Source organism: Plectropomus leopardus, chromosome 19, assembly GCF_026936395.1.
Source record: "Plectropomus leopardus strain MGB_pleo_1.0 chromosome 19, ASM2693639v1, whole genome shotgun sequence".
NCBI classification, from domain to species: Eukaryota; Metazoa; Chordata; class Actinopteri; order Perciformes; family Serranidae; genus Plectropomus; species Plectropomus leopardus.
Genome location: NC_142194.1, coordinates 27,677,501 through 27,701,332, shown reverse-complemented (window position 1 = coordinate 27,701,332; position 23,832 = coordinate 27,677,501). Strand labels below are relative to the sequence as shown.

At 39.0% G+C, this 23,832-nt stretch overlaps 1 protein-coding gene across 1 annotated transcript in view; it reads left to right on the top strand.

Annotated features, from left to right (window-relative positions):
* myo15b (myosin XVB) overlaps positions 1 to 23,832 on the top strand; it is a 53,529-nt gene that overhangs the window by 15,862 nt on the left and 13,835 nt on the right. The window contains exons 17-40 of the mRNA XM_088070483.1: positions 2,451 to 2,587; positions 6,716 to 6,776; positions 6,868 to 6,880; positions 6,985 to 7,047; positions 7,162 to 7,219; positions 7,303 to 7,427; positions 8,780 to 8,875; positions 8,968 to 9,203; positions 10,086 to 10,255; positions 10,350 to 10,422; positions 10,530 to 10,712; positions 10,804 to 10,913; positions 13,724 to 13,791; positions 14,051 to 14,123; positions 16,068 to 16,100; positions 16,260 to 16,349; positions 17,472 to 17,575; positions 17,698 to 17,982; positions 19,073 to 19,151; positions 20,735 to 20,860; positions 21,737 to 21,905; positions 22,306 to 22,396; positions 22,586 to 22,856; positions 23,530 to 23,636. Of these exons, the coding sequence (XP_087926609.1) occupies positions 2,451 to 2,587; positions 6,716 to 6,776; positions 6,868 to 6,880; positions 6,985 to 7,047; positions 7,162 to 7,219; positions 7,303 to 7,427; positions 8,780 to 8,875; positions 8,968 to 9,203; positions 10,086 to 10,255; positions 10,350 to 10,422; positions 10,530 to 10,712; positions 10,804 to 10,913; positions 13,724 to 13,791; positions 14,051 to 14,123; positions 16,068 to 16,100; positions 16,260 to 16,349; positions 17,472 to 17,575; positions 17,698 to 17,982; positions 19,073 to 19,151; positions 20,735 to 20,860; positions 21,737 to 21,905; positions 22,306 to 22,396; positions 22,586 to 22,856; positions 23,530 to 23,636 (2,821 nt within the window). The remainder of the gene's footprint in view (positions 1 to 2,450; positions 2,588 to 6,715; positions 6,777 to 6,867; positions 6,881 to 6,984; positions 7,048 to 7,161; positions 7,220 to 7,302; positions 7,428 to 8,779; positions 8,876 to 8,967; positions 9,204 to 10,085; positions 10,256 to 10,349; positions 10,423 to 10,529; positions 10,713 to 10,803; positions 10,914 to 13,723; positions 13,792 to 14,050; positions 14,124 to 16,067; positions 16,101 to 16,259; positions 16,350 to 17,471; positions 17,576 to 17,697; positions 17,983 to 19,072; positions 19,152 to 20,734; positions 20,861 to 21,736; positions 21,906 to 22,305; positions 22,397 to 22,585; positions 22,857 to 23,529; positions 23,637 to 23,832) is intronic.

Below are 23,832 nucleotides of genomic sequence, written 5' to 3'. Positions count from 1 at the left end.
CCTGTAGTGGACATGGCAGAAGGTGGAACAACTGCACTAACTGTGGCAAACAAAATGCAGTGTGACTTGTGTGGACATGTTGCTCGGCTCCGAGGTTAGTGAAAGCGATCTGATTGTCTTTGTGACAGTTGCGCCAACAGCAATACCACTTGGAAATGTTGCGGAGGAAATGTTTAAAAAAGCTGTCTCTTTCCATTTTAACAGGAAAATAATGTTGCAAATGCCACTTGTTTAAAATGTGGTGATATGTGTCCCAGACATGTTGTGCATGGAAACTGAAACGTGTTTAGTTTGGACAGACCTGTTTCAGATGATTTCAGAGGTCTGGACAGCTCAGAACACAGCAGATGAAAGATACCTTTTTAAAATCCATTTTTTGACCAGACAAGATAACTGAAGATAATCTACAGACCTTGCTGAGAACAGTTTCAAGAAGGGACTTTTTTCGTTTTACTGAACTACACCCCACAACCCAATCATCTCGCAGAAGGAAGTGTGCATCTACTCCAGGCATACTCAACTTGCTTCGCTTGGGGGGCACTTTTGTAAAATGACAGGATGCCAGGGGCCAGTCGCAGCAGCTCCATACATGTTTCTAGTATATTATGATGTTTCTTGGATTTTAGGATATTTGTAGGATTATAGGATGTTTCTACGATTTCCATCCATCCATTTTGGTTCACTTATCTGGGGCTGGGTTACGGAGGCAACAGGCTAGGCAGAGCACTCCAGGCACCCCTCTCCCCAGCAACTCTTTCTAGTTCCTCCTGGGGGACCCCAAGCTGTTCCCAGACCAGTCAAGATATGTAACCCCTCCAGCGTGTTCTGGGTCTGCCCCAGGGCTTCCTACCAGCAGGACGTGTTTCTAGGATTTGAGATTGTTTCTAGGATTTACGGACATTTCTAGAATCATAGGAGGTTTAAAAGATTTTAGGACATTTCTGGGATAACAGGACATTACTCCGATTTTAGGACATGCTATAAATTTAGGACATTTTTAGGATTACAGAATTTATTTAAGATTTTAGGACATTTCTCGGGTTTGAGCACATTTCTAGGATTACAGGACGTTTTAGGATTTTAGGATGTTTCTTAAGATTTTAGGATATTTCTAAGATTTGGGACATTTCTAGGATTTTAGGACATTTCTAAGATTAAAGGACATTCTTCTGATTTTAGGACATTCTATGAGATTAGGACATTTCTAGGATTTTAGGATGTTTTAGGAATTTAGGACATTTCTAAGATTTTGGGACATTTCTAGGATTTTAGGACATTACTAAGATTTTGGGACCTTTCTAGGATTTTAGGACATTTTCAGGATATTTTTAGGATTTAAGAACATTTGTAGGATTTAAGGACATTTCTAGGATTTTATGACATGAGGAACTTACCTAGGACCCTGTCAGGGGGTGTAGGGGATCCTCCAATGTGTCTTGATAAACAAGCTCTATTTTGGTGCTGTTATGCACTCTGGAACCTTATGTGTACTAGAAGTTAAAAAAACTATGTTATATTTTTAAAAAAAAACATTCTATTTTTATTGTAAATTAGAAAATGGTTGGGGGGCCACCTGGCATCCTGTTGGTGTCCAGATTTGGGTGCAGGCCTTAGTTGAGTATCTCTGATCCTCTCATTGTCAAGAGGTTTGCACTTGTGACAGAGGGAGATATAAATATTATTGGTTTCCTCCACAGCTGAACTGTAACGTTAACTAGCTGAGTGCTTCCTTGAAACTGCTCACAACAAGCTCTGTGGATTATCTTGAGTAACCAAGTCATGATTTCTGAAAACAGACATTACCATTCAGTTTTCAAATGTATTTTTTCGGTACCTTGAGCACTACAAGCCGAATGCCATCTACTTTGCTTATATTAAAAAGAAGACAGACATTTTCTACGGTTGTTATCTCCAACACTCTGCAACTCACACCAGACGAATCTATATGAACAAACAGCACTGCAGTTAACAGGAAAAATATGTATTTTTGACTTTGGATTGAACTGTCCCTTCAGCCCCTTCACTTTTTTGTGCTGTGTTGAGACTACTTTCCCAAGTATTTACACCTTTGGACTCTGAGCAAATTGGTTAGATTTTTTTTTTCTTAAAAGTGGATGTTAAAATGTAGGGCTATGTTTCTAATAACTGGAGACAGGATGTCCCTCTAACATTAGGAGAAGTAGAGTCAAAAGGAATGGAAAATTCAAATAAAGCACTGTGCCTTAAAGCAGTAACAAAGTACAATACCTGAATGCCTCTGCTACCAGTTTGTTATCTCTGGATGCTACCACATTCACTTACTTGGACTGAGAGATGGAGAGACTCCATTTGCTGCTAAACCGGTTAACTCACAGTTAGGTTTAACCCAGCAGGTTAAAATGAGGTGTGAGAGTAATGTGCTAACTACAGCTCTATGTGCGTGTGTGCTGCTGCCCTCTCTCTTCCTCTAGAAAGTACTACAAGCGTCTGAGGCAGTCCATCAACCAGTTCTGGGCAGTGATGATGATAACCAGGGACACCATCAAGAGACGCCACTGGAGGAAGGTAGATATGAGTGATAGATCCCCTTTGCAGAAGCCTTGGCTCAGTTTCTTGGCAACCTGATGTTTGCTGACATTTTATTGTGCTATAAATCTTTGCTCCGAGTGCCTCTTACAGAACAGCAGCAGCTTAACACAACAGCATGAGCTGGAATAGGAAAAATGTGTCCACGCTGTCGCGGTGATAACGCCCTGACTTACATGTTTGGGGTCAAAGTGTAATTTATTTTATTTTTCAACAAGAAGATATTTTTACTTTCAATTTTTCTCAAATGACTTCCTGTGTAGAGCTGCCTGTGCTGTTGTCAGTGATCTGTATCAAAATGTATATATAGAAAAGTATTGATTTCTTCAAATGAATTATGATAAGATAAAAAAGAAAAATATAATATAATATATAATATATAATATAATATTATAATAATACATACATATATATATGTGTATACACACACACACACACACACACACACATATATATAAAATAAGCACAAAAAGTTTTTAAAAAATTAAAAAATAAACTATATAAAAGGACACATATATAAGTGTGTGTGTGTGTGTGTGTGCATGTGTGCATGTGTTTAATTTTCAGATAGTTTTCTAGTTTTCTATCTGATAGCTTTAAAATTTTGGGCCGTGTCTTGTTAAGTTTCTTGTTTTTTCCACAGGTTTCAAAGGATTAAATTAAATTAATTATTTTTATCATTATAATTATTATATAAATATGTGAATATATTCATCATCCAACATCCAAGATTCAGTCCACATGTCTATTTTTTTCACCCAGAACCAAATCTGTAAATAAAATTAAGCCAAACTACACCAACAAATCATTTTATTGGCAGCTCACCTGCATAATACATTTGCACTGATCATCATGGCAGTGGCATACAATGCTATCAAAATGATAATAATATCATTTCAATTTATTGTGTTTTTTTTTCTTTTAAGGGAGATTTTCATCTAAATTTCTAAGGATATCAGTAATCCGGGTTAAAACTTTTCCTAAAGATTTTCTTCTGAAGGCATTCAACTGTGAAAACAAACAAACCTCATGTTAAAAAATGAAAGCTAAAAGGTCCAGTAAATGTATGACTGATGACTGTTTGCCTCTGTAATCTTTTGGGGGTGTGTTCATTCTCCTATATATTTCAGCATCGCACCTGTTTCCTTTAGACTTCATCCCTTTCCTTTAACTAGTTTTCTTATCTTGCATTAATCATGTCACTTGGCACACACACACACACACACACACACACACACACACACACACACACACACACACACACACACACACACACACACACACACACACACCCTCGGCCACACTCCTGTGTTGGACTTCAACCTCTCTGAGTGAAATTTGAAGCAGCGTTGCATCTCTTCTTCCGCCTTGTGAAACCTGTCGATCTGACTTCTGCTCCTCAGCCCTAACAGGTAGGCTGCCTCTCTTTGGCCTCTCTGCATCACATGTTAAAAATGTCTTCAGCCTTATCGTTTCTTTTATTTGGAAAATAGTTTATGTCATGAATATAGCAGAAAACATGGAGTGTAACAGCCTGTATCAGGTTTCCAAACAGTTGAGAGACAGTTTTTCTGTCAGCTGGGGCTTCCTGTCTTTCATCTGTCTTTCGTTTCTTGCCTACACTGCAAACTAAACTGATCATTTTGTTCTTTTTGTTAGTCCTTTTGCTTCTGATGAATCACAGTGTCAATCTATTTGGCGTTATTGTTTTATGAGGCTTGGACTATGAACAGTGGAGCTGCCAGGCTCCTGCTGACAGGATGTCTGAGTCAGCTGGTCGAGTCTAGCTGGACTCATCATGAGCTTTACTTTAGAATAGGAAATGTAAGTAAAAAGCAAGATTTGAAGTTTAACAGATGGATTTGGGGCTAATGGTGACATTAGTTAACCCTTTGAAACCTGAACAAATTGGCTTGATTTCTTTCAAAAACACGAGAAGAAGGCAACTTAATGACAAATGACCCAGAAATGTATAAGAAATATGTAAAGTGCAAGACAGTTACCTGAAAATTTAGCATTTTGATATGAAATTCTGAAATGTGACACACTTAATCTACCATGGCAGCAAAATGTTGTCAGTTTTTATTTCCTGAACCTTGAAGATTTATTTAGCAAGAATTTGCACATATATGTTAACAGCAGTGTTTACAGTCAAACATTTTGATGCAATGTAGGCTCAATTTCACTCATTTGTTATGAATTTTCAAATTTTGAAATTTTGACAGTCGCTGTAGTGCCACCATCAGGGCTTTTAGCTTATGATTGCATTTGAGAAAGTTTGGCATAGACCTCTGTGCAACTTTGGTTTATTTTTATGCATGGGAAGTTGGATTTTATAATAATAATAATGATAATGATAATGATAATGATAATAATAATAATAATAATAATAATAATAATAATAATAATAATAATAATAATAATGATAATGATTATAATAACAACATTGAGGAAAACAAGAGGATTCGTCAGCTTTGCCCCTGGTGCCAAATAAAACAAACAAAAACAAAAAAAAGGGAAAGTAAAACAACAATAAAACAAAGAAACTACCAGAAAAAAATGCTTAAAAATGATTATAGTTGTGTAAAAAAAAAAAAAAATTAATTTAACAATTTTTAGATCATTTCTTTGTCACCTTTTAGTAATGTTTTCAAAAGAAATTAAACCAAACCACTGATACCATTCCAGGTGTTAAAGGGTTAATGTGCACTTTGGTAGTTGGTATGCTTTAACAGTGAACCAAATTTATGCTAAAGTTGATATTAAGTTTATCTTTGTATGTAAATAATATACAAAGTAACTAGACACTAAAGCTGTGATATGTGATGGAGTAAAAAGTGTAATATTCTCTCTGACATGTTGTGAAGTAGAAGTCTAAATTAGAATATTATGGTAATACTCAAAGTAGACATTTGTCAATATTGTGCTGATGTACAGAACTTGAGTAAAATGCCGTTACAGCCCAGCTGCCTGCTTCACTCTGGACCGAACATTTCTATCTGGCCGAGATTAAAAAGTAAAAAATGTCATCACTTCATACAACAGGGCAATACAAAGTAGAACTTAATAAAGGAAACAGATTTACATGAAAAGAGAAAAGAGAAAAGATATGTCTGATATTGCTCTCAAGGTGTGTGGTGAGATAAAATACCTGGGCCACCACATCAGCTGTGATCTCTCAGATGATAGGGATATACTCACACAGTTCTGTATATAATTTATACGCACAAAGTAACATGTTGGCTCGGAAATTTGTGTACACAGACTGTGAAAACCTCTCTTTTTAAAGCTTTCTGTATGTCTCTGTATACTGCCCATCTTTAGCATCACTACCAAAAAGGGTGGGAAACTCCGAAAACAGCTTTATATTGGCTATAGCCAATCCTGAACTGAGTTCTTGTTTATTGTCTACAGACCTCTATGTGAGCTGAGTCCTTAAAGTTTTGAATTTAATTTAATTTAATTTAATGTAAAAAGTAAAACTTAATTACCATAAGATCTTTTAAAAATTTAAAATAAAAATCACAATTAAAGATAGCAAAAGTGCAGACAAGAGGTGCAAAGATAAAAAGATTGTTTAAAATCTGGTGAAATGATCATAAATAAATAGTGTCAGCGGGTCAGGTTGGAGTGAGCCAGTGAGCCTGAGGGAGTGTTTTAGGATTGCTTATGATTTGTGACACACTTGTTTGGTTTGGGAGGATCAGTCACTGTAATTCCTCCTATGTGGAGGCAGAGAAGGGTTCGGCCACCCGTCTTTGGCCCATTCTCTGGAGTTATTTGAGTTGATCTAAGTGTGCTTATTGAAGTGAGGCTGTGATAAAAGAGGAGTATTTGCTGCATAAATACATGCACACACCCATGTTTAATCTGAGCTGCATACTTCACGTGTTTACTCTTTAGGCATTTGTGTGATTCTTTATATCCAGTAAGATCAACAACACAATAAATGACCAACTATGGAACCCAAATGTGTAAAGTGTAAAGTAAATACAGAGAGGGTCAGATTTGCAGGGGAGGGGTTTGATCATAATCATATCGCAGTGGCGCTGCCCTGCTGCATCGAGGTGACTCCTCTTTATAAGTTGTAAACCTCCTGATAAAAAACAAACTCTGTGGACTCTTGGAACTGTTTGTCCTGTTGTTTGAGGCGTGGCCACAGCGCCATGGGTGTTCCAGGAGTATATAACAGGCCCTGTATCTAAGAATAGGTCTGACTGAACACACTCCTAAGGCACAGATGAGGGAGTTTTCTATGTGTTTCATGTACCTGGATAACATGAGGGTTACGCACTGATGCAGCAACAAGTTTCAGGTGAACGGTGCTAAATCAAGTGTGAATATGACTTAAAGATTGTGAGGTAAAATCATGCACAGTGTGTCGAGCAGAGTGATTTACTATATGTGTATACATTTCAGGAATTTCACGAGAAGAGCAAAGTAAAGACGGTGACAAAGACTAAGTCTGTCTCTCCAGGAATGGTAAGGAAATGAAATGTAATCCTGTATCCTGTAGAAAGCATGTTCATAGAAAATAGAGAAATCAACCTCAGAAGGGTATCCCCTGTGCTAATGTTTGTATCATGTTCCCGGTAGGATGTGGGGCTGTTGGAGATCCCTGCTGAGCTGTCAGCCAGACTTCGCAGTGCAGCAGGTCAGATTCATGTAACTCTGCACACACTCTGCTGGCACAGTGTTTTGTCAGTTTGTGATTGTTGTTCCGTCTCCGTCCACTAGGACAGCAGCATGGGTCAGGAGTCACAGAGGTGGCACCTCCACAGGTGAAGGCAGAGCACAGGCTCACCCTGCCCGCGGATATCGACAGATACCCTTTCTCTCGCTATGCCAAGTCCATTTTAAAGGTGAGCAACACACCCATGCACATATTCATAATCCAGTCCTGGTTTATTTCACTGTAAAGTCTGCTCCACCTCACACTTCAGATGATGGTCTAAACCAGTGATACTCAATTAACAGCCAAATCTGGCCCCTGATAAGGTGCCCCCAACTATTTTCTTTTTTTTAACAATACATTTATTAATTTTAATTATTCAGGGCAAAACAATACACATCATTCAGCAGAAAGAAATAAAACAACAACAATAATCACAGACATTAACATCTATAAAGGAAAGAGACTCAGACATTACACATTTAAACTTAAAGAAAGAAAAACAAGTGACAAAACATATTAATCCACTACTAAACAAACCGTCTGATAAGAATAGTGGAGATATCCAGTCCAATACAGGACATAAAGGGCTCCCATGTTCTATGGAACACATCATCTTTTGAATGCAGGATATGCGTCAAATAGTCCAAAGAAATATATTCAAGGATGACCTTTTATTTGTTGCATTGGTCTTTTACACAGGTATTTACACAGGTGAAAAGGGACTGGGTGAGCTACAGTCTGTCAAATATAATCACTATGAATGAAATCAAGTCATTTTGAGGCAGAAACAACCTTGTAGTCACAAGATAGGAGCTGCAATCACTTTTTGGCAGGTTTTTATGTTTTGTATTTGCTCTTCAAAGGTATTTTAACAGGTAAAAGGATGTAAAAAGGACTGGAGTGGTTATAATCTTGGGCACAGAGCAGGTAATATAATGCAGGCTCATATGGATGGTAACAGATAATGCCTTTTTTTTTTTTACATTACCCCTCCGTGAAGTATACTACTTTTTAAATGTAAACAAGATTTTAGACGTATTAAACACATACAAACAACAGAAACAACAGTATTGTCTATAATTGTGTAAATGTCATGCCTGATCAAACTATAAATTGCAAAAATGTGAAAATTGGGTTTCAAGAAACATTTAATGTAATTTACTACACAACACACCCATTTTACTATAAGATACAGTTGCTTTACTACTCAACACACCCATTTTACTACACAACACACCCACATTACTATAAGATACAGTCGGCTTACTACACAACACATTTTACTACACAACACACTCACATTATTATAAGATACAGTCGCCTTACTACACAACACCTATTTTACTACACAGCACACCCACATTACTATAAGATACAGTCGCTTTACTACACAACACAACCACTTTACTACACAGCCCACCCACTTTACTACAAGATACATTCACTCACTACAGGACACACCCACTTTACTACACCACATACACACAATGCACTGTATTTCCTGTCTTTGTGAGTGTCCTCATGTTGTGTCCTCCTCAGGACACATGGTGCCAGCCTCAGGGGTACCCACTCCAGAGATCCCTCACCCCTCTGGAGCCTGAAGATGCCAGAACTGCCCTGGAGATCTACAAACTGGTAAATGGAATTGATTAGATCGTATTCGATCACAGTGGATTAGTTTTATTCCCGTTTGTTTCATTTAAGGTTTTCAATCCTTTTGTCCTCAGATCCTGCGGTTTACAGGTGAGTCAGACCTCAGTGGCTGGCAGGAGCAGATGCTGGGCAACTACATCGTGGAAAGGGGTCAAAGCCGACCGGCTTTGAGGGACGAGATCCTGGCCCAGTTGGCGTACCACACATGGGGCCCACAGGGGGAGCAGGACAGCCTGAGGGGCTGGCTGCTGCTGGCGTGCTGCCTTAGTGCCTTCACCCCCTCACCAACTCTGGACAAACCCCTGCTCAAGTAGGTGCTACGCTTTGGTTAACCCACTACTACCAACAGGAGTAGATGGAGGATGTACTGTGCACCTTTATGTGCTAACCTAAATCTTAATGTTATGAAGTCCTATTGAAGTACGTACTGAGTAAAGGTATTTATTTTTGAGAACTTGAAGCCAGGATGTTTTGATAATTTTGAGATTTTATATATATCATCTTGAAAAATAAAAAAGAAAAGCCCACGAGGTGATATGGTGGGCAGATGTAGTCTGGTAAAAAGAAAATTGTTCCTACATGAAACTTTAGCTGCACTAATGATATACCATTAGCATGCTAAGTAAGTGCATTGTAAGAAGATCAGAATTAGCATAGTTTTAGAACACTGCTAATAAGTATATTACATTTACTTAGATTAAGTCTAATTCAGTGCATTTTTTTTCAAAAATCTGCTTTCAATCTCTTCAGTGGTCGGTCTTTCTCTTACACTGGGTTTTTGAGAGTTATTCACTTTATTTTATTTTATTGTACCAATTTTCAGGTAATTTTCTTGTACTTATTACTAATCACTTGCTAATTTTTGGGTCATTTCCTCTTTAGATGCTCATTGCCTTCTTATATCATATTATTTATAACTACATATTTAAAATTATGTTACAAAATTATTGTACTTTTAAGCACTTTTCACAGGTAATTTTCTTGTTTTTTAAAAAACGTATTTTATTTATTTCACTAATTTTCTTGTACTTTTTACACATTTCTCATTAATTTTTGGGTCATTTTATCTGTCATAGCTCATTACCTCCTCCCCATGGTTTTGAAAAAATCAAGCCAATTTGCTCAGGTTTCAAAGGGTTAAAACTGCTTTATCTGTCCGTACATGACTCAGTCTCCAGTGCTCCCTATGCAGGTACGTGTCTGACCAAGCTCCAGGGGAGTACCGCTCACTGTGCCAACACAAACTGCTGACATCTCTGCAGCTCCCAGCTCCCACTGCCCGCATCCACCCCCCCACCCAGCTGGAGTGGACCACCAACCAGAGGAAGGGCACCATGGTGCTGGATGTACACACCTTCAACGGTGAGACTGACTCTTTAAAAAAGCACCATGAAAGTGGACATATTTTGTTATTTGCTAAAAAATATCTGCTGTAATAATTTTTTTTTTCTCTCAGATGAGAAGCTGACGACTCAGGTGGACTCATGGACCACTGGAGAGCAGCTGGCATCATGGCTTCTTCACTTCAGGTTATTATTTGTGAAGGTTTCTCCATATCCATATCCATTCCCCGCTTTATCCTGCTGCAGTGCATGTGCTACTTTTCATCCCTCTCCTGTGCGTTGCTGTGTTGTAGAGGTGTGTCAGAGGCCGTGCAGGGCTGGTCTGTGTCTCTTCTGACCGATGACGGCTGGTCAGATCTGGCCGGCTCCGACTTTGTCATGGATCTTCTGGCTGGAGCTGAAGCTGAAGTGCTGCCACCACCGGGGACTCCCTCCTCCACAAACTCTGACTACCTGTTCAGCAACCAGGGAGACAGGTAGAGTGCTGAACAAGTGGCTAGTTTTGGGGGCCCAACTCAGGATTATTTTAAAGAATTAGCATATGTGTGCATTTCTCTGTCCCTCCAGGATGCAGGCCACAGAACTGGATGACTTCATTCCACCAGCACCTCCCATGCAAGCTCCTGGGCTGCCTCCTTTTGAGGGAAACCCCTGGGGAAGAGATTATCCACAGGAAGGTTGGTGTGAAATGTTCAGGCATTAGTTTGCTTCAAATAAAATGCCTCTTAGGCCACATTTAGATGAGAACAGCCCTACTAAAAAATGGAAAGTCTTTCCTTTGCATTTTAAAAAAAAATCTGCATTCATATGATAACATTGTGAAAGCAAGCCTCGTGTACACAGATCTGCAAAAACAACTGAAACTGCTGTAGTATTCATGCCAGGCCAGTTGGCAGTATAACTTTGTAATGACACACCATGGAAGACCACCACACCTATGTGCAAGGTGTGGTCGTGACGTCTCCATTCTCACAGGATTCGTGCGTTGCCAGTTTACACAGCGACAGAGAGGGTGGCATTTTCAAAAGATTACACTCTGGAACTCAGTTTCAAAAGTTTGTGTTTTTAGGTCCTCGAAAATGTTGTTGTCTTGTGAACGAAAGGCCAATTTGCAACAAAAGTTTGACGTTTCTTGCAAGAGCTGTTGCCGTGTAAATGGCCCCTTAGATCATCAAACAGAAAATGAGAATGGTCATGCCCTTCTTTTGTCTGTAGAGGTATTCAGCTAACATTTTAAAAACTAGTTCTTTGAAGCATATGAACCCCATAGACTGGTGATACTTAATTATGATCCACAGTCCTGGAGGTCTAAAAGGGTTTGGGGTGGCTTGCCTACCATTTTCTAATTCACAATGACAATAAATTGATTCACACTGGGAATTTTCTTTACTTTAAGCCTGTCAAGATGCAGTTGACATCGATGTCTGTCAAGACTCATATGTAGCCATGATGGCTGAAAATGTTTCAAATATGGATATTGTTGAAAAGATGCTACATATTCTGATGCATTACACACATCTTCAACTCGGCAGCACAGAAGGTCCGGCATCATCATCATCAGTATCCTTTGTTTTTTTATTTTTTATTAGAGATTATTTTGTGGGGCATTTTTCCCTTTGTCGATAGGACAGCTTAAGATAAGACCGGTGGGAGAAAGAGGAGGGAATGACACGCAGCAAAGGGCCACAAGAACTGCGCCCGGGCTGCTGAAGAAGCCTTGTGGCCCACAGTGCGACCAAGTGAGCGAGAGGCCACCTTATCAGCACCCTTTCAAGGTGGACACCCAAGATTAGTGTCAAACATTATGATGTCACAGTGAAGTTGACCTCTTGGATATAAAATGTCATCACTATGTCCTACTAGACATTTATGTGAAATTTTATCATAATTAGTGTATCAATTCTTAAGTTATAACCAAAAACATTTTTTAGCCACAGTGTCCTTTGACCACCAAAATCTAATCAGTTTATTGTTGAGTCTAAATTGTACAGCATGGTACTCTTGAGATATTGCTTTCATGAGAAGGTGATGGACCAGTTTGCAGTGTCTGTAACCTTTGACCTTGACTTCTAGAATCTAATTACCTCATCCTTTAGTCCAACTGGATGTTTGTGCCAAAGTTGAAGAAATTCTGTCAAGACGTTTGTGAGATATCGCGTGACAAATGGACAGACAACCCGAAAACATAAATGCCTTTGGCAACAGCTATCACCAGCAACATGTTTTTGGCTGGCAGGGGAGGATCTTTTGGACCCCTGACAGAGGCTCTGGCTAAGCCCTGAATGTCCTTAAATCCTAGAAACGCTCCTGTGAACACTTGAGTATCCCTGGTCTCCTCTTGGAAGCAGTTGTCTGTTTTGCCCAGTTGGAAAGTGAGCCTCCAGTTGGGACAATACAAAGTCACTTGAACGCACTTGTGCCTGAGTCAGAACAGTTTCAGTTACAGTACCTTGAAGGTCAGCCAGTGTGAGCACAGTCTCTCAGAACACAACCCAGTGAAAGTAAATCCAGAGTGACTGATAGAGAGAGCAGCTTGTTAAGCTGGAGAAGGAAATGGGTGAAAGTTTGTTTGTAAAGGCAAGTCTTTTTGTTTGGAAGATTAGTATGTGTGTAGGAGAGACAAAGAGTCGGCACCGACTTCAGACAGGTACTGTAGGAGACAGCTCTGTTTGACAGGAGTTGAATAGCACTGTGTAAGACCCTCAGAGTAACTCCAAGGCCACAAGCTTACAGTCAGTACGTTTACGTGTTGTTACCATGACGGGGCGGCTGTGGCTCAGATTTAGAGCAGGTCGTCCTCTGATGGGAAGGTCAGCGGTTAGATTCCCGGCTCCTCAAGTCAACACGTTGAAGTATCCTTGGGCAAGATTCTGAACCCCAAATTGCTCTCAAAGCTGCACCACATGAGTGTGGGTGTGTGTGAATGACTACTGAGTAGCAGTTGGCACCTTGTACAGCAGCCTCGGCCACCAGTGTGTGAATGTGCGTGTGAATGAGTAAATGAGATTAATAGTGTTAAAGCATTTTGTGTGGTTGGAAGACTAGAAAAGCACTATACAGTTATACAAACCTAAGTGCAGTTCATTTAGAAAAGGTGTAGTGTTAGTCCAACTAGGACTGGAATTTTGAAGTACATGTAAACAGATCCTGGTCTTTAACTGCTAAATGCTCCACTTTGTACACTAGCTAAGTGCTAACTTTGTGCTATCAGAGTTTGTTTGCTGAAAACAACTGCCCGCTACAAAGATGAAAGTCAGAAATCGGTTAAGATGAACATGATGTCAGGCTAAATAAACAAAAAGAAACTAAACTTTTTTTTGAAGTTTAGTGTGTTCATTCAGTGCAGATTCTGAAATCAGCATTCTTGATTTGTTTAGTCAGAGATGACAGGACACATATACATAGCGCTCTGAGAAATGATTGCTTTTTGATTGTTTTTTTTTTAGTAATTCTGTCCATGCTTATGTTGGTCTCCACCTGTTTGCAGGCCGCCGTCGACAGATAGATGCCTACGTTGATGACTTGTTTGACCCGGTATTGGACCACGGACCTCCAGTCAGTGATGTTATCAGATTTATTATTTTTAATGTGAAATATAACCAGTTAAAATAAAGACTTTATCTACCTGTGTCTGGAAAGTGTTAAAGTTTTACACCATGGATGTACTGAGCATGCTCATTGGTCTCTGGTGGATTGTGTATCTATGGCGGTATCTTATTACTGAGTGGTTGTGTTTTATGCCGTCTTTCCAGTAACTACACTCACAATGTGTGTGTGTGTGTGTGTGTGTGTGTGTGTGTGTGTGTGTGTGTAGGACATGGAAAGAGTAGCTATGCTGAACCGCAGGATGAAAGGAGGAGGAGGGATTGGACCCATGTATGGAACTGGTAGGAAAACTGGATCTCCTGGTCCATCTCCACAATACAGTCCACACTGTGATAATTATAAACGCTTTGTTTGCTTGTTTTTTTGTATATTACGATCCCTATTAGCTTTTGCATTGAAGCAGCTATTCCTCCTGGGGTCTACACAGTAACATGGTGACAGTAGAAAATACATATTCACACTACACAACACAATACACTAACACAACACACCATAAGACACATCTACTGTAACTGAAACAGCTGACATGGTTCACATAATGCAAAGAAAATAGACCGGCTCCAGCTAAAGATAAATTTCAACATTACCATACAACAGAATGCCCGGGAAACATTTAAACACCAAAGGATACTCATTCATTAGGAGTGTCTTTTTAAGTAATACACTTTAAGCAGTTTTTAAAAAAACAAACAAACAAATATATTATTTAGCTGTGTAATATGATTTGTAGGTATATTCCATACTTGCTTGCTTAATTTGTAAAGTAGGAGGTCCCAGAGCAAATGGTGGGTGCATCAAAATCCACAGTGTATGCATATTGAACTGCATGGGTGCAAGCTATCACTACTAAAAAACCTAAACAACACTGTCTTGACAAACAAAGTAATATTTGTATAGATTTATAAATCAGAAAATTCTGTTGGGTAAAGTAAAACAACCTCAACCTCAACCTCTTTGTTAAATAATCATATGTATCTGCACTAAAAGACAGATTCCTGTAAAAGGAATAAAAAATAAAATAAATGCAGTATTTGGTGTAATGATTTCCCAAATGAAAACCAGTGAGTACAGCAGTGTTTTTTTCACTTCAAACCAAGAAAGACATTAGGTGGGTTTCCATTACAGATTTGTGCAAATATTAAGCGATATCTTCAAAATTCTAAGAAGCATGGTGATGGATGTTCAAAACATTAGCAGCTTTATTTCTATTGTAGCCATCACATTAGCCGTCATCATTTCCAGTTGAGGATGATGTAGGCGTGTTATGGAGCGAAAATGGAAAGGCGAGCCCCTTATACGTGGGAGCGGCCACGTATGAGGGATTTCTGGCAGGTGATAGTTCACGATTTCACAGAGAAATTGGGGATTCAAAACTTCTTGATGAACTTTTGAAGAGTTAAATGATGCAGTAACAGCTCTTGTAGCTCCTGCTGCATCATGAGGGAGCCAGTTCCTACTGACAAGCACATAGCGATACCATCATGTGACCTAGAAAAGCCAAAAGTGTTTTCATTGCAGTTTTGAAAAAATATGGCTTTTTTGAATCATCTGAAATACCACCTCATGTAAGTGTAAAAACGTTTTTTGTGATAAATGGGAGTTTTTTCTAAACTGACTTGTTTCTATTAGGTGTATTTTATATTCGCATTTTCAATTTGAGGGTTCATGGAAACCTGCCTGCTGATGCATCTTAGTGACATTTGTTCTCAGCCCATAAGAAAGAGCTACACGCACCACTTTGTTCTAAGACCAGTTGCAATTTTCTTATATTACCTAATGAGGTACTGGACCATGATGCTGAGCATAATCTAGGCGAGACAAAACCAAAGTTTGAATTACTTTATTGATAGTTTGTTGAGTCAGATATTATGGGCATCTATTCAATATATTCAAGTACTAATTACAGACAAAATGTTTCCCATTTTAGTTACCAAACACTGTATAGTGGAGTTCCAGACAGCACCACCAGAACTGTAGGAAGACCCCTCACTACTTCTAGCTACGTTAGCCAGGACGCTTACTGTGTCATTCTGAGCAAGTGCTGATTTTACAAAAACCAACTTCAATGAACTTTAAAATTTTTAACTGCTTTATCCATCCACTTCTGCAAGGCTGCATGGATTGCAAAAAAGATGTGATATAAAGATGAAAGCTCAAGTGTAATTATCACTGATCTTTCTGTTTTTGTTTGTCTGTCTGTTTGTTTGTTTGTTTGTTTGTTTTAGGTATGCCCATGACAATGCCAGGCTATCCTATGGGTAAGTTGGGGAGGTTTATTTGCGACGCCAGAAATAAAATGTTGTATTGAGAGAGATATATTCAAGTCTTGAATACTTCATATCAAGTGGCCGAAAAAGATGAAAAAGTGACTTTCTTTCGGTGTCTGATCTTTGTGTTACTGTATTGCCTCTACTCAGGAATGGCTGTTAACCCTTCAATGCCCAGCTATGGTGCAACTCCCATGATGCCAACCATGCCAGCTATGCCAACTATGCCAACTATGCCAGGTACTCCAAGGCCATGAGGGGAACCACCCCCCCAAAAAAACCAATGTGTTTTCTATTATATTGCTGTTTATATATTTTCTGTTGCTTAAGATTCAAGACTTTTATTTGCCATTTGCTCAGGTACAAGGGTACAAGGCCAGTGTAACTTTTGTGTAATTTTTTTTATGCACTGTTGCAGTGACTGTGAGGTGAAATTTAGCATTAACATTTAGAGCATTTTTTAATATTGGGGAGATATGTCCCATCCCCAGTTTATATTATGTATGTTATTACTACCTTGAGGTATCCCCAACACGTTCTCAATCCAAACTCCTCACTCTGTCAATGACCACCCGCGTCTACCTTTGATGTTTTAAGTATCTGTTTGTCTCAGCTGTTTACACTGCAGGATGCTGTTATGTTTGTGTCAATACATGCACATAGTGGGATGACTCAGGCCATTACTGTGATGTCACAGCATGCACAAAGCAGCATGGTCCTTCTGGTTACACAACAGCACAGACTGTCGTGATGGTTATGACTAGAAAACAAAGTCACAGATGATTAGGTTTAGGTAAAAGAGGCAAATGGTAAAGTGTAGAAAAAAGCACACACATTCACACGGAAAGCGAACTCTGGACTTGTGGACGAAAGCTGTTTGTGGGACCCATCCATCTCACCGCCCTCCTGCACTATATGTACTCACGCTCATTCAATTACGCCGTTTCTGGCAGCATTATTACCTGACACCGTCTCTCTGCATATCATGCACACGTGGCTGGTTCTGTCTGGCTGCGTTCTCAGGTGATGCCGCCCGTGCGCGTCGCATTTAGACACACATGGTGTTGTCCAGCTGTCCATAGGCGTATAATAACAACGCCACAATCTCTGTCGGAGCGTATTCTCAGCTGACGCTGTCCAACCACTTTCTGGTTGGACGCAGAAGGTGGCTTTTGGCGTCAAGCTCATATGCCGGAAGCACTGACAGAGCAGCGCTATATGAGGAGTTCAGGGTGAGAATGGCCTGAATTCCCCCGCTCAGGTATATAAATGGATCGTTCGTTTTGATTTTTATGTTGTGTGTTACTGATTTAAGTGTCGCTGATTTTTACTTGACAAACAATCATATTTCTCCCTCCACAGCCATGATGATGCCTCAGACTCACATGGCGGCCTCGTCTGTGGCTGACCCCATGCAGATGGCTGCGTCACAGCAGGCTCTCATCAACCAGCAGGCCTTCCTCATGGTGACAACAAGCACTCTTAGCATACTATTATCATTATATGATTGGGGGTTTTTTTAAATCATATTTGGCCCTCTACCCCCCCAACTCTATACTTTCCTGACCCCTCTGTTTTTCCTCTTCAGGCCCAGCAGATGACCCTGCAGGCCATGAGTCTGTCCCAGCAGCAGACGCAGGAGCAGCAGAGGAAGCAGAAAGAACAGCAGAGGAAGCAGGAGGAGCAGGAGAGGAAGCAGGAGGAGCAGGAGAGGAAGCAGGAGCAGGAGAGGCAGCGGAGACGTTGGCCCAGGGAACGCTCACGCTCACGCTCCCCTTCCCCTCCCCCTCCTTCCCTTTCACCCCCACCTGCCCGGCCCAAAGCACCTGCTGCACCTAAACACACCCCCAGCCACAGGCAGCCCAAGCCAGAGGTATACAGCTTTAGATCGTTATTTCAGACAGGCCAAATAAAATGAGAGGATTGCACATATTCAGTAAACAACATCAGTCATTTATGTGTGTTAGAAAAGGAGAAGTAGGAAGCGAATACTTGTCAAAACCTACTTGCCTTTTCTTAAAATTTCATAAAAAATAAGAATTTTCAACATGAATACTCTCAAATTTTGTCCCACTATTCACTCTACACACCTCAATCAAATCCAACAAGAATAAAACAGTTGAGACAAAACAGGAAATATCAATGAGTAAACACACACACACACAACAAAACATACAATACAGTAGGTATTTTTGCAGTGCAGTGTATTCCAGTGCCACTTTCTTTTTACACATCCTTTTTTTTTTTTACAGCTTTCTTTCATATATTTAGACCGTCCCTTTTCATGTTCAGGTTTATACACTCACATTTAGTCATTGTTTTTGTTGTCATAATCTCTAACATCTCCTCTGTTTTAACTGATACTGCTGCGTATTCTGATAATGTTCTGTTTTTTCTTGACAAAAAAATCAAAACACTTAGCTTTCAAGTTGTTTTTTCAAGTTGTTTTTTCTTTTACAGAGATTTTTCTGCATGTGACAGTCATTATCAGCAAAATATTTGTTCTTACTGTTATCAAATCACATGAAAAAACCAAAGCTAACGATTTGTTAAAGTTGTTTCTCCTCACTGCAAAGTGAAAATGCAGTGCAGAATCCGGAAAGTCTGCATGTGAATTTCCTTCATGACAGCTGCACACACTGGGTCTGCTGTGAAGTGTCTGCATTGCTGGGTTCCATTTTTGTCAAAAAAATTAATAGTGTTTGCATTCACTCCTCATAATAAAAACCTGTCCAGACAGATTGTCTAAAGGAGCTAAACATAACTACACAATACTAAACTTAACTAAACAAATGGACCCAAGTTTGATGCTAATGCTAGCTGTTGTGGCTAGCCCCATTCACAATACAGAAGATATAGAGTACTGTAACTTTATCCTCTAACTTCATAAATGTGAAGCGCTGGTATCACCGGTCTGGTTCCTCCTCATGTGCTCATATGTGATGTGTCCATGTATTTTACAGCCAGAGAGGAGAGTGGACACACCAGATCCAGAGGACCTGCAGTCTTTCAGAGACAAAAGGGATTACTTCCAGAAGATTGGTGAGTAGAACTGGCAGGAAACCATCAGTGATACACGTAGCTGCTGCTTCTTCTCTTCCTCCTATTTTTCTTCTTCTTTTCTTCTTCTTCTTCTTCTTCTTCTTCTTCTCTTCCTTTTGTAATTCTTCATCTCCCTCTTCTTCATCCTTATAAACAATCTTTCAAACTTTCTCCCACAACACAAACCAAACTGATTCATCCCTTCCTCGTATCTTTGACTTTGAACAGATTATAAGAACATAAGAAAGATAACTTATGCCGATCCTCCAATTCCCTAAAACTTTGCACACATGTTATTATGTTTCATATAGAAATCTCGGAGACTTTCCACTATATTTAACTGTAGAATGTAAATGCAGCAGAGGCTGGGGCTACAAACCTTCTCTTTTGAATGTGTTCAACTAAATGTTATAATGGCTCACTGATGTGAACATGTTAAGGTATTTAAATTATCATGCCAATAATTATTATTTTAAAATGTAACCCTTTGAAACCTGGTTCCATTTTTTCAAAAACTTAGAAGGAAGGCTCCAAAATTAATAAAGAGTGCAAAAAAATTACCTGAAGATTTGAATAAAAAACAAATAAATAAAATAATAATAATAACAATAATAATAACTTAACAATACATTTTCCACAAATTATTATCTATTATAATAAAAATAATAGATAATAATTAAATAATAATAATTATTTAAGGTAAAAAAATTAAATAATGATAATAAAAATGAAATACTAACAAAGACAAAATATATATAAAAATAAAATAATAATAATAATAATAATAAAATAATAATAATACGTTAACAATACATTTTCCACAAAGCAGGGTTAATTATATTGAGACATTTTTTTGTTCTTTTACAACAACCCATATCACTTAACTACCCAGATATATTGTAACACAGTTACACCATTGAGCAAAAATGTCTTGCAGTCATGCGTTTCAGCCTGAGACACGTTAATCAACATTGTAACCATCCAGCATTATGATGATGTGTCAGAGGTCTCACCCAGCAGGTCCTTCATCTTCCTCCTCTCCTCCCTGCTGATCCTCAGGCAGCTGTCAGAGTAGGTGTCCCTCATAATCTGAAACACAGCACACAGTGTGACGGAGTGAGGAGTCGAGGGAGGAATGAGCAGTGAGTCAGACGGTTGCTCAGTAAACTACAGCACATCAGGTCATAATAATAATAATAATAATTTCTTAAAAAGGCCTAAAAATAAAAATAATAAAATAATAATAAAAAAAATAACAGAAAAGATATCTGAAAAAATGGTACCTAAAAATTACAACTATTTTGTAAAATAATTTGTTTGTAGTTAATGTAATTATGATTATTATAAATATAGTTTTATAGGATCTTATTATATTATAAGATTATTTCCTTTTTTCTTCAGACATTTTTCCTTTGCTTTTTTAAAATAACTTTCTAAATCAAATTTATGCCAGAAACATTTATCGCCAAGTTGTTCATTGCCTATCCCCTTGTTTTTGATAGGTTTGAATACTTGTGAAAGTAGAACAAGAAAAGGGTTAAGTGTTTCTTCCTTCCTCATCTCTCTTCTCTGCTGTCCTCCAGGCGTTCAGCCTCAGGCTGGATCCAAACCCCAGAAGCTTCAGCCAGCCCCCTCCAGCCCTCCCAGGCAGCAGAAACACCTGCCAGAACCACGTCCATCACCCCCACCTACAGCTCCCAAGCCTCAGGGTAAGAAGAGGGAACATGCTCAGTGGATTAGATCATATTTTCAATGTTGAAATATTACAGACACCTTTTTGTGATGACGATGTAGTAGTTGCAGTGTTTTTCCTACAATATTGGGTGTTGAGAAACCAAATTGTTAACGATATTCACCTAATTTGACAGCAAGTTGGCTCTGACCTGGAGGTATGAAATCAGTTGGAACAAAGGATTTCATTGGTCAAACATATCAATTGTATGTGGACCTAATGTATTTTTGGTTTGTGTAGCTTATATTTTAATACTTGCACTGTTAGGTAATTGCATTTGTACAATGACAATAAAGGCTTTCTATTCTATTCTATTCTATTCTATTCTATTCTATTCTATTCTATTCTATTCTATTCTATTCTATTCTATTATTTTATTTTATTTTATTTTATTTTATTTTATTTTATTTTATTTTCTGTTCTATTCTATTCTATTCTATTCTATTCTGTTCGTTCCTATTCTATTCTATTCTATTCTATTCTATTCTATACATTTTATTGTTTTTTATTCTTTTCTGTTTACTTACTTTCTTACTATTCTATTCTATTGTATGTATCTGAGCAAGCAAAAAAAAAAAAAAAATCAGCTGAAATTAAAGTCCGTTGTACTTATTTTTTTCTCCAGCACAATTGTTTTTCAGAAGTTTACAAACATTAAGAGCCCACAAAATTAGCTGTTATCAATTCCCATGCAAGTTTCCAGTCGAAAATCTGCATGTTGATATCAGTTGAAGGGCCAAAACGCAAAGAAGCACACAGCTAACATTTGGAAACAGAGGACACAAACTGATGATAAAGAACATGAATTGAATGAGGAGCTTTAGATAAAGTCTCAGTCTCTCTTCTGCCACAGTGAAGCGTCTCCAAAGCCCTCCTGCCAGAGAAGAGGAACCCCCAAAAGCAATACCTGCCCCAGTTCCTCTCAGTAAGTCTCAGCCTGAGCCCACCTCCAACATCCGGGAGATCATCAGACAGTACAACAGCCGACCCCAACCAGAGGCCAAACCCTTTGAGCCTGTCAGGTGACTTTCTCTCCCACAACTGTATGAATGAAAAATGTTGAATGGAAGTCATCATCATGCATGATTATAGAAACATAGAAGGGCACAGTGTCTTTGACCTTTTGACCTTTTTGTTGTCCCATTGTTGTGCAGCCAGTATCTCAGAGTTTGATTATCATACCAGTCAAACACAAAAGGTTTCTCTGGAATAAACCAAACCTTAGTTTTAAACTCCCAAATCCTCAATTTCAGAATGTTCACTCAGAAATATGGTGATGGAAAGAGGGTGACATTCATTCATTGGCTTGATTGAAATTGGAAACATTGTTATCCAGAATGTGAAATGAGCACAGTGGCCTCATCCACAAGAAATAATGTCTTCTGTAATGTTTGTAATTTACTTTTTTTATCCTCATTACAGACCTTCTGCGCGGCATTTTCTAAAGAAGAATGACCCCAAAGAGGAAGCTCTGGCCAAACTCCGAAACAAAGCACCAGCGCCACAACAGAAGGTCAGGGCGGTCTAAAAAGTCTAACTCCAACCACAGGTCAAATGAAAATGTGTCTAAATTTCTCTAGAAGTTAAGTTTTTTTATTGTTAGTTTTATTATTCTGTCTAATATTAAGTATCTCTGTCCGGATTGTACTGCGTACTTCATCCTCATCCACTCATCCATCCCTCCACTTCCTCCTGCCTGCAGAAACAGTGGGTGCCCCCGCCAGTCATGCCCAAGAGGGAGCCACCTCCCCCCAGGACCCCGTCCCCACAGCCCTCTCCTCCCTCCACCAGGGGGCCCCGCGTCATCTCCAGCAACATGAGGCAGAAACAGCGCTCCCTGGCTGACCTGTTTGGCTCGCAGCGCTCCCAGCACCCTCCGCCCGCTCCCCCTGACTCCCCGCCACCTCCTCTGGAACCAGCACCCGTCCTTCAGGACATCCCCGACCCGCCGCCCATGGCTGCCCCATCTCTCAGTGGGTGTCCCTCTAATCATGTTTACGTATAATAACCCCTCAAAACAAAAAAGCGACATCACTTTTCTTGCACTGCTTCCAGACGCCTTTCACAAATATTTAAACCTTTGAACCCTGAGCATATTCTTCTTCCAAAATTATTTTTTTTTTAAAAAAAGGAAATGAGCAACTTGGTAATAAATGTTCCACAGATTGCAAGAAATAAGTAAAACAAAAAAAACTTTTTGGAAAATGTCTAGGGAAAAACAAAATGGCCAAGGAAAAACTGGTCATAATGATCATAATAACATTTATAATTATGTATAAATCATTATAATTTATTATAATTTATTTTCCAGGTCTATTTCCTTGTTCTTTTAGCTTTCTTTCTATTTTATTTTACTATTTATTTTTGAGATTATGTTTAAAAGAGGAGTGAGAGAGGGGATGATATGCAGCAAAGGGTCGAGGCGAGAATCAAACTCACGGCTGGTTCGATTGCTCATTACTTCCTTCTTCTTCGAGTCAATTTTGCACAGGTTTGAAAGGATTAAAGGCCTCTTATTTGATTATTATCATTATTTATTTATATTAAGATGAAAATGAGCTGCTAGTCAGCATTCAGACTAGAGTCAGTGAATGTGAGGAAGTTCATGTCGGTCAGTGACCTTCATCTGCTGTTTGTTAACTGCAGATGTGATGCCAGATGGGGACGGCATTCACTCGCAGCTCCACCGCTTCTCTGCTGGGGTTTACTTCTCTTACTCCAACATGCTGGGAAAACTGTTCCTGCGAAAAGAAGTAAGATGTGTATACACACACACACACACACACACACATACACACACACACACACACACACACACACACACACACACATACATACATACACACACACACACACACACAAGACATTTACCAGGAGACCAGTTATTCATTAAAAGCTGTTCTCATCAATATTTGTCTGTTAGCAATGGATCAAACAACTGTGTAATGT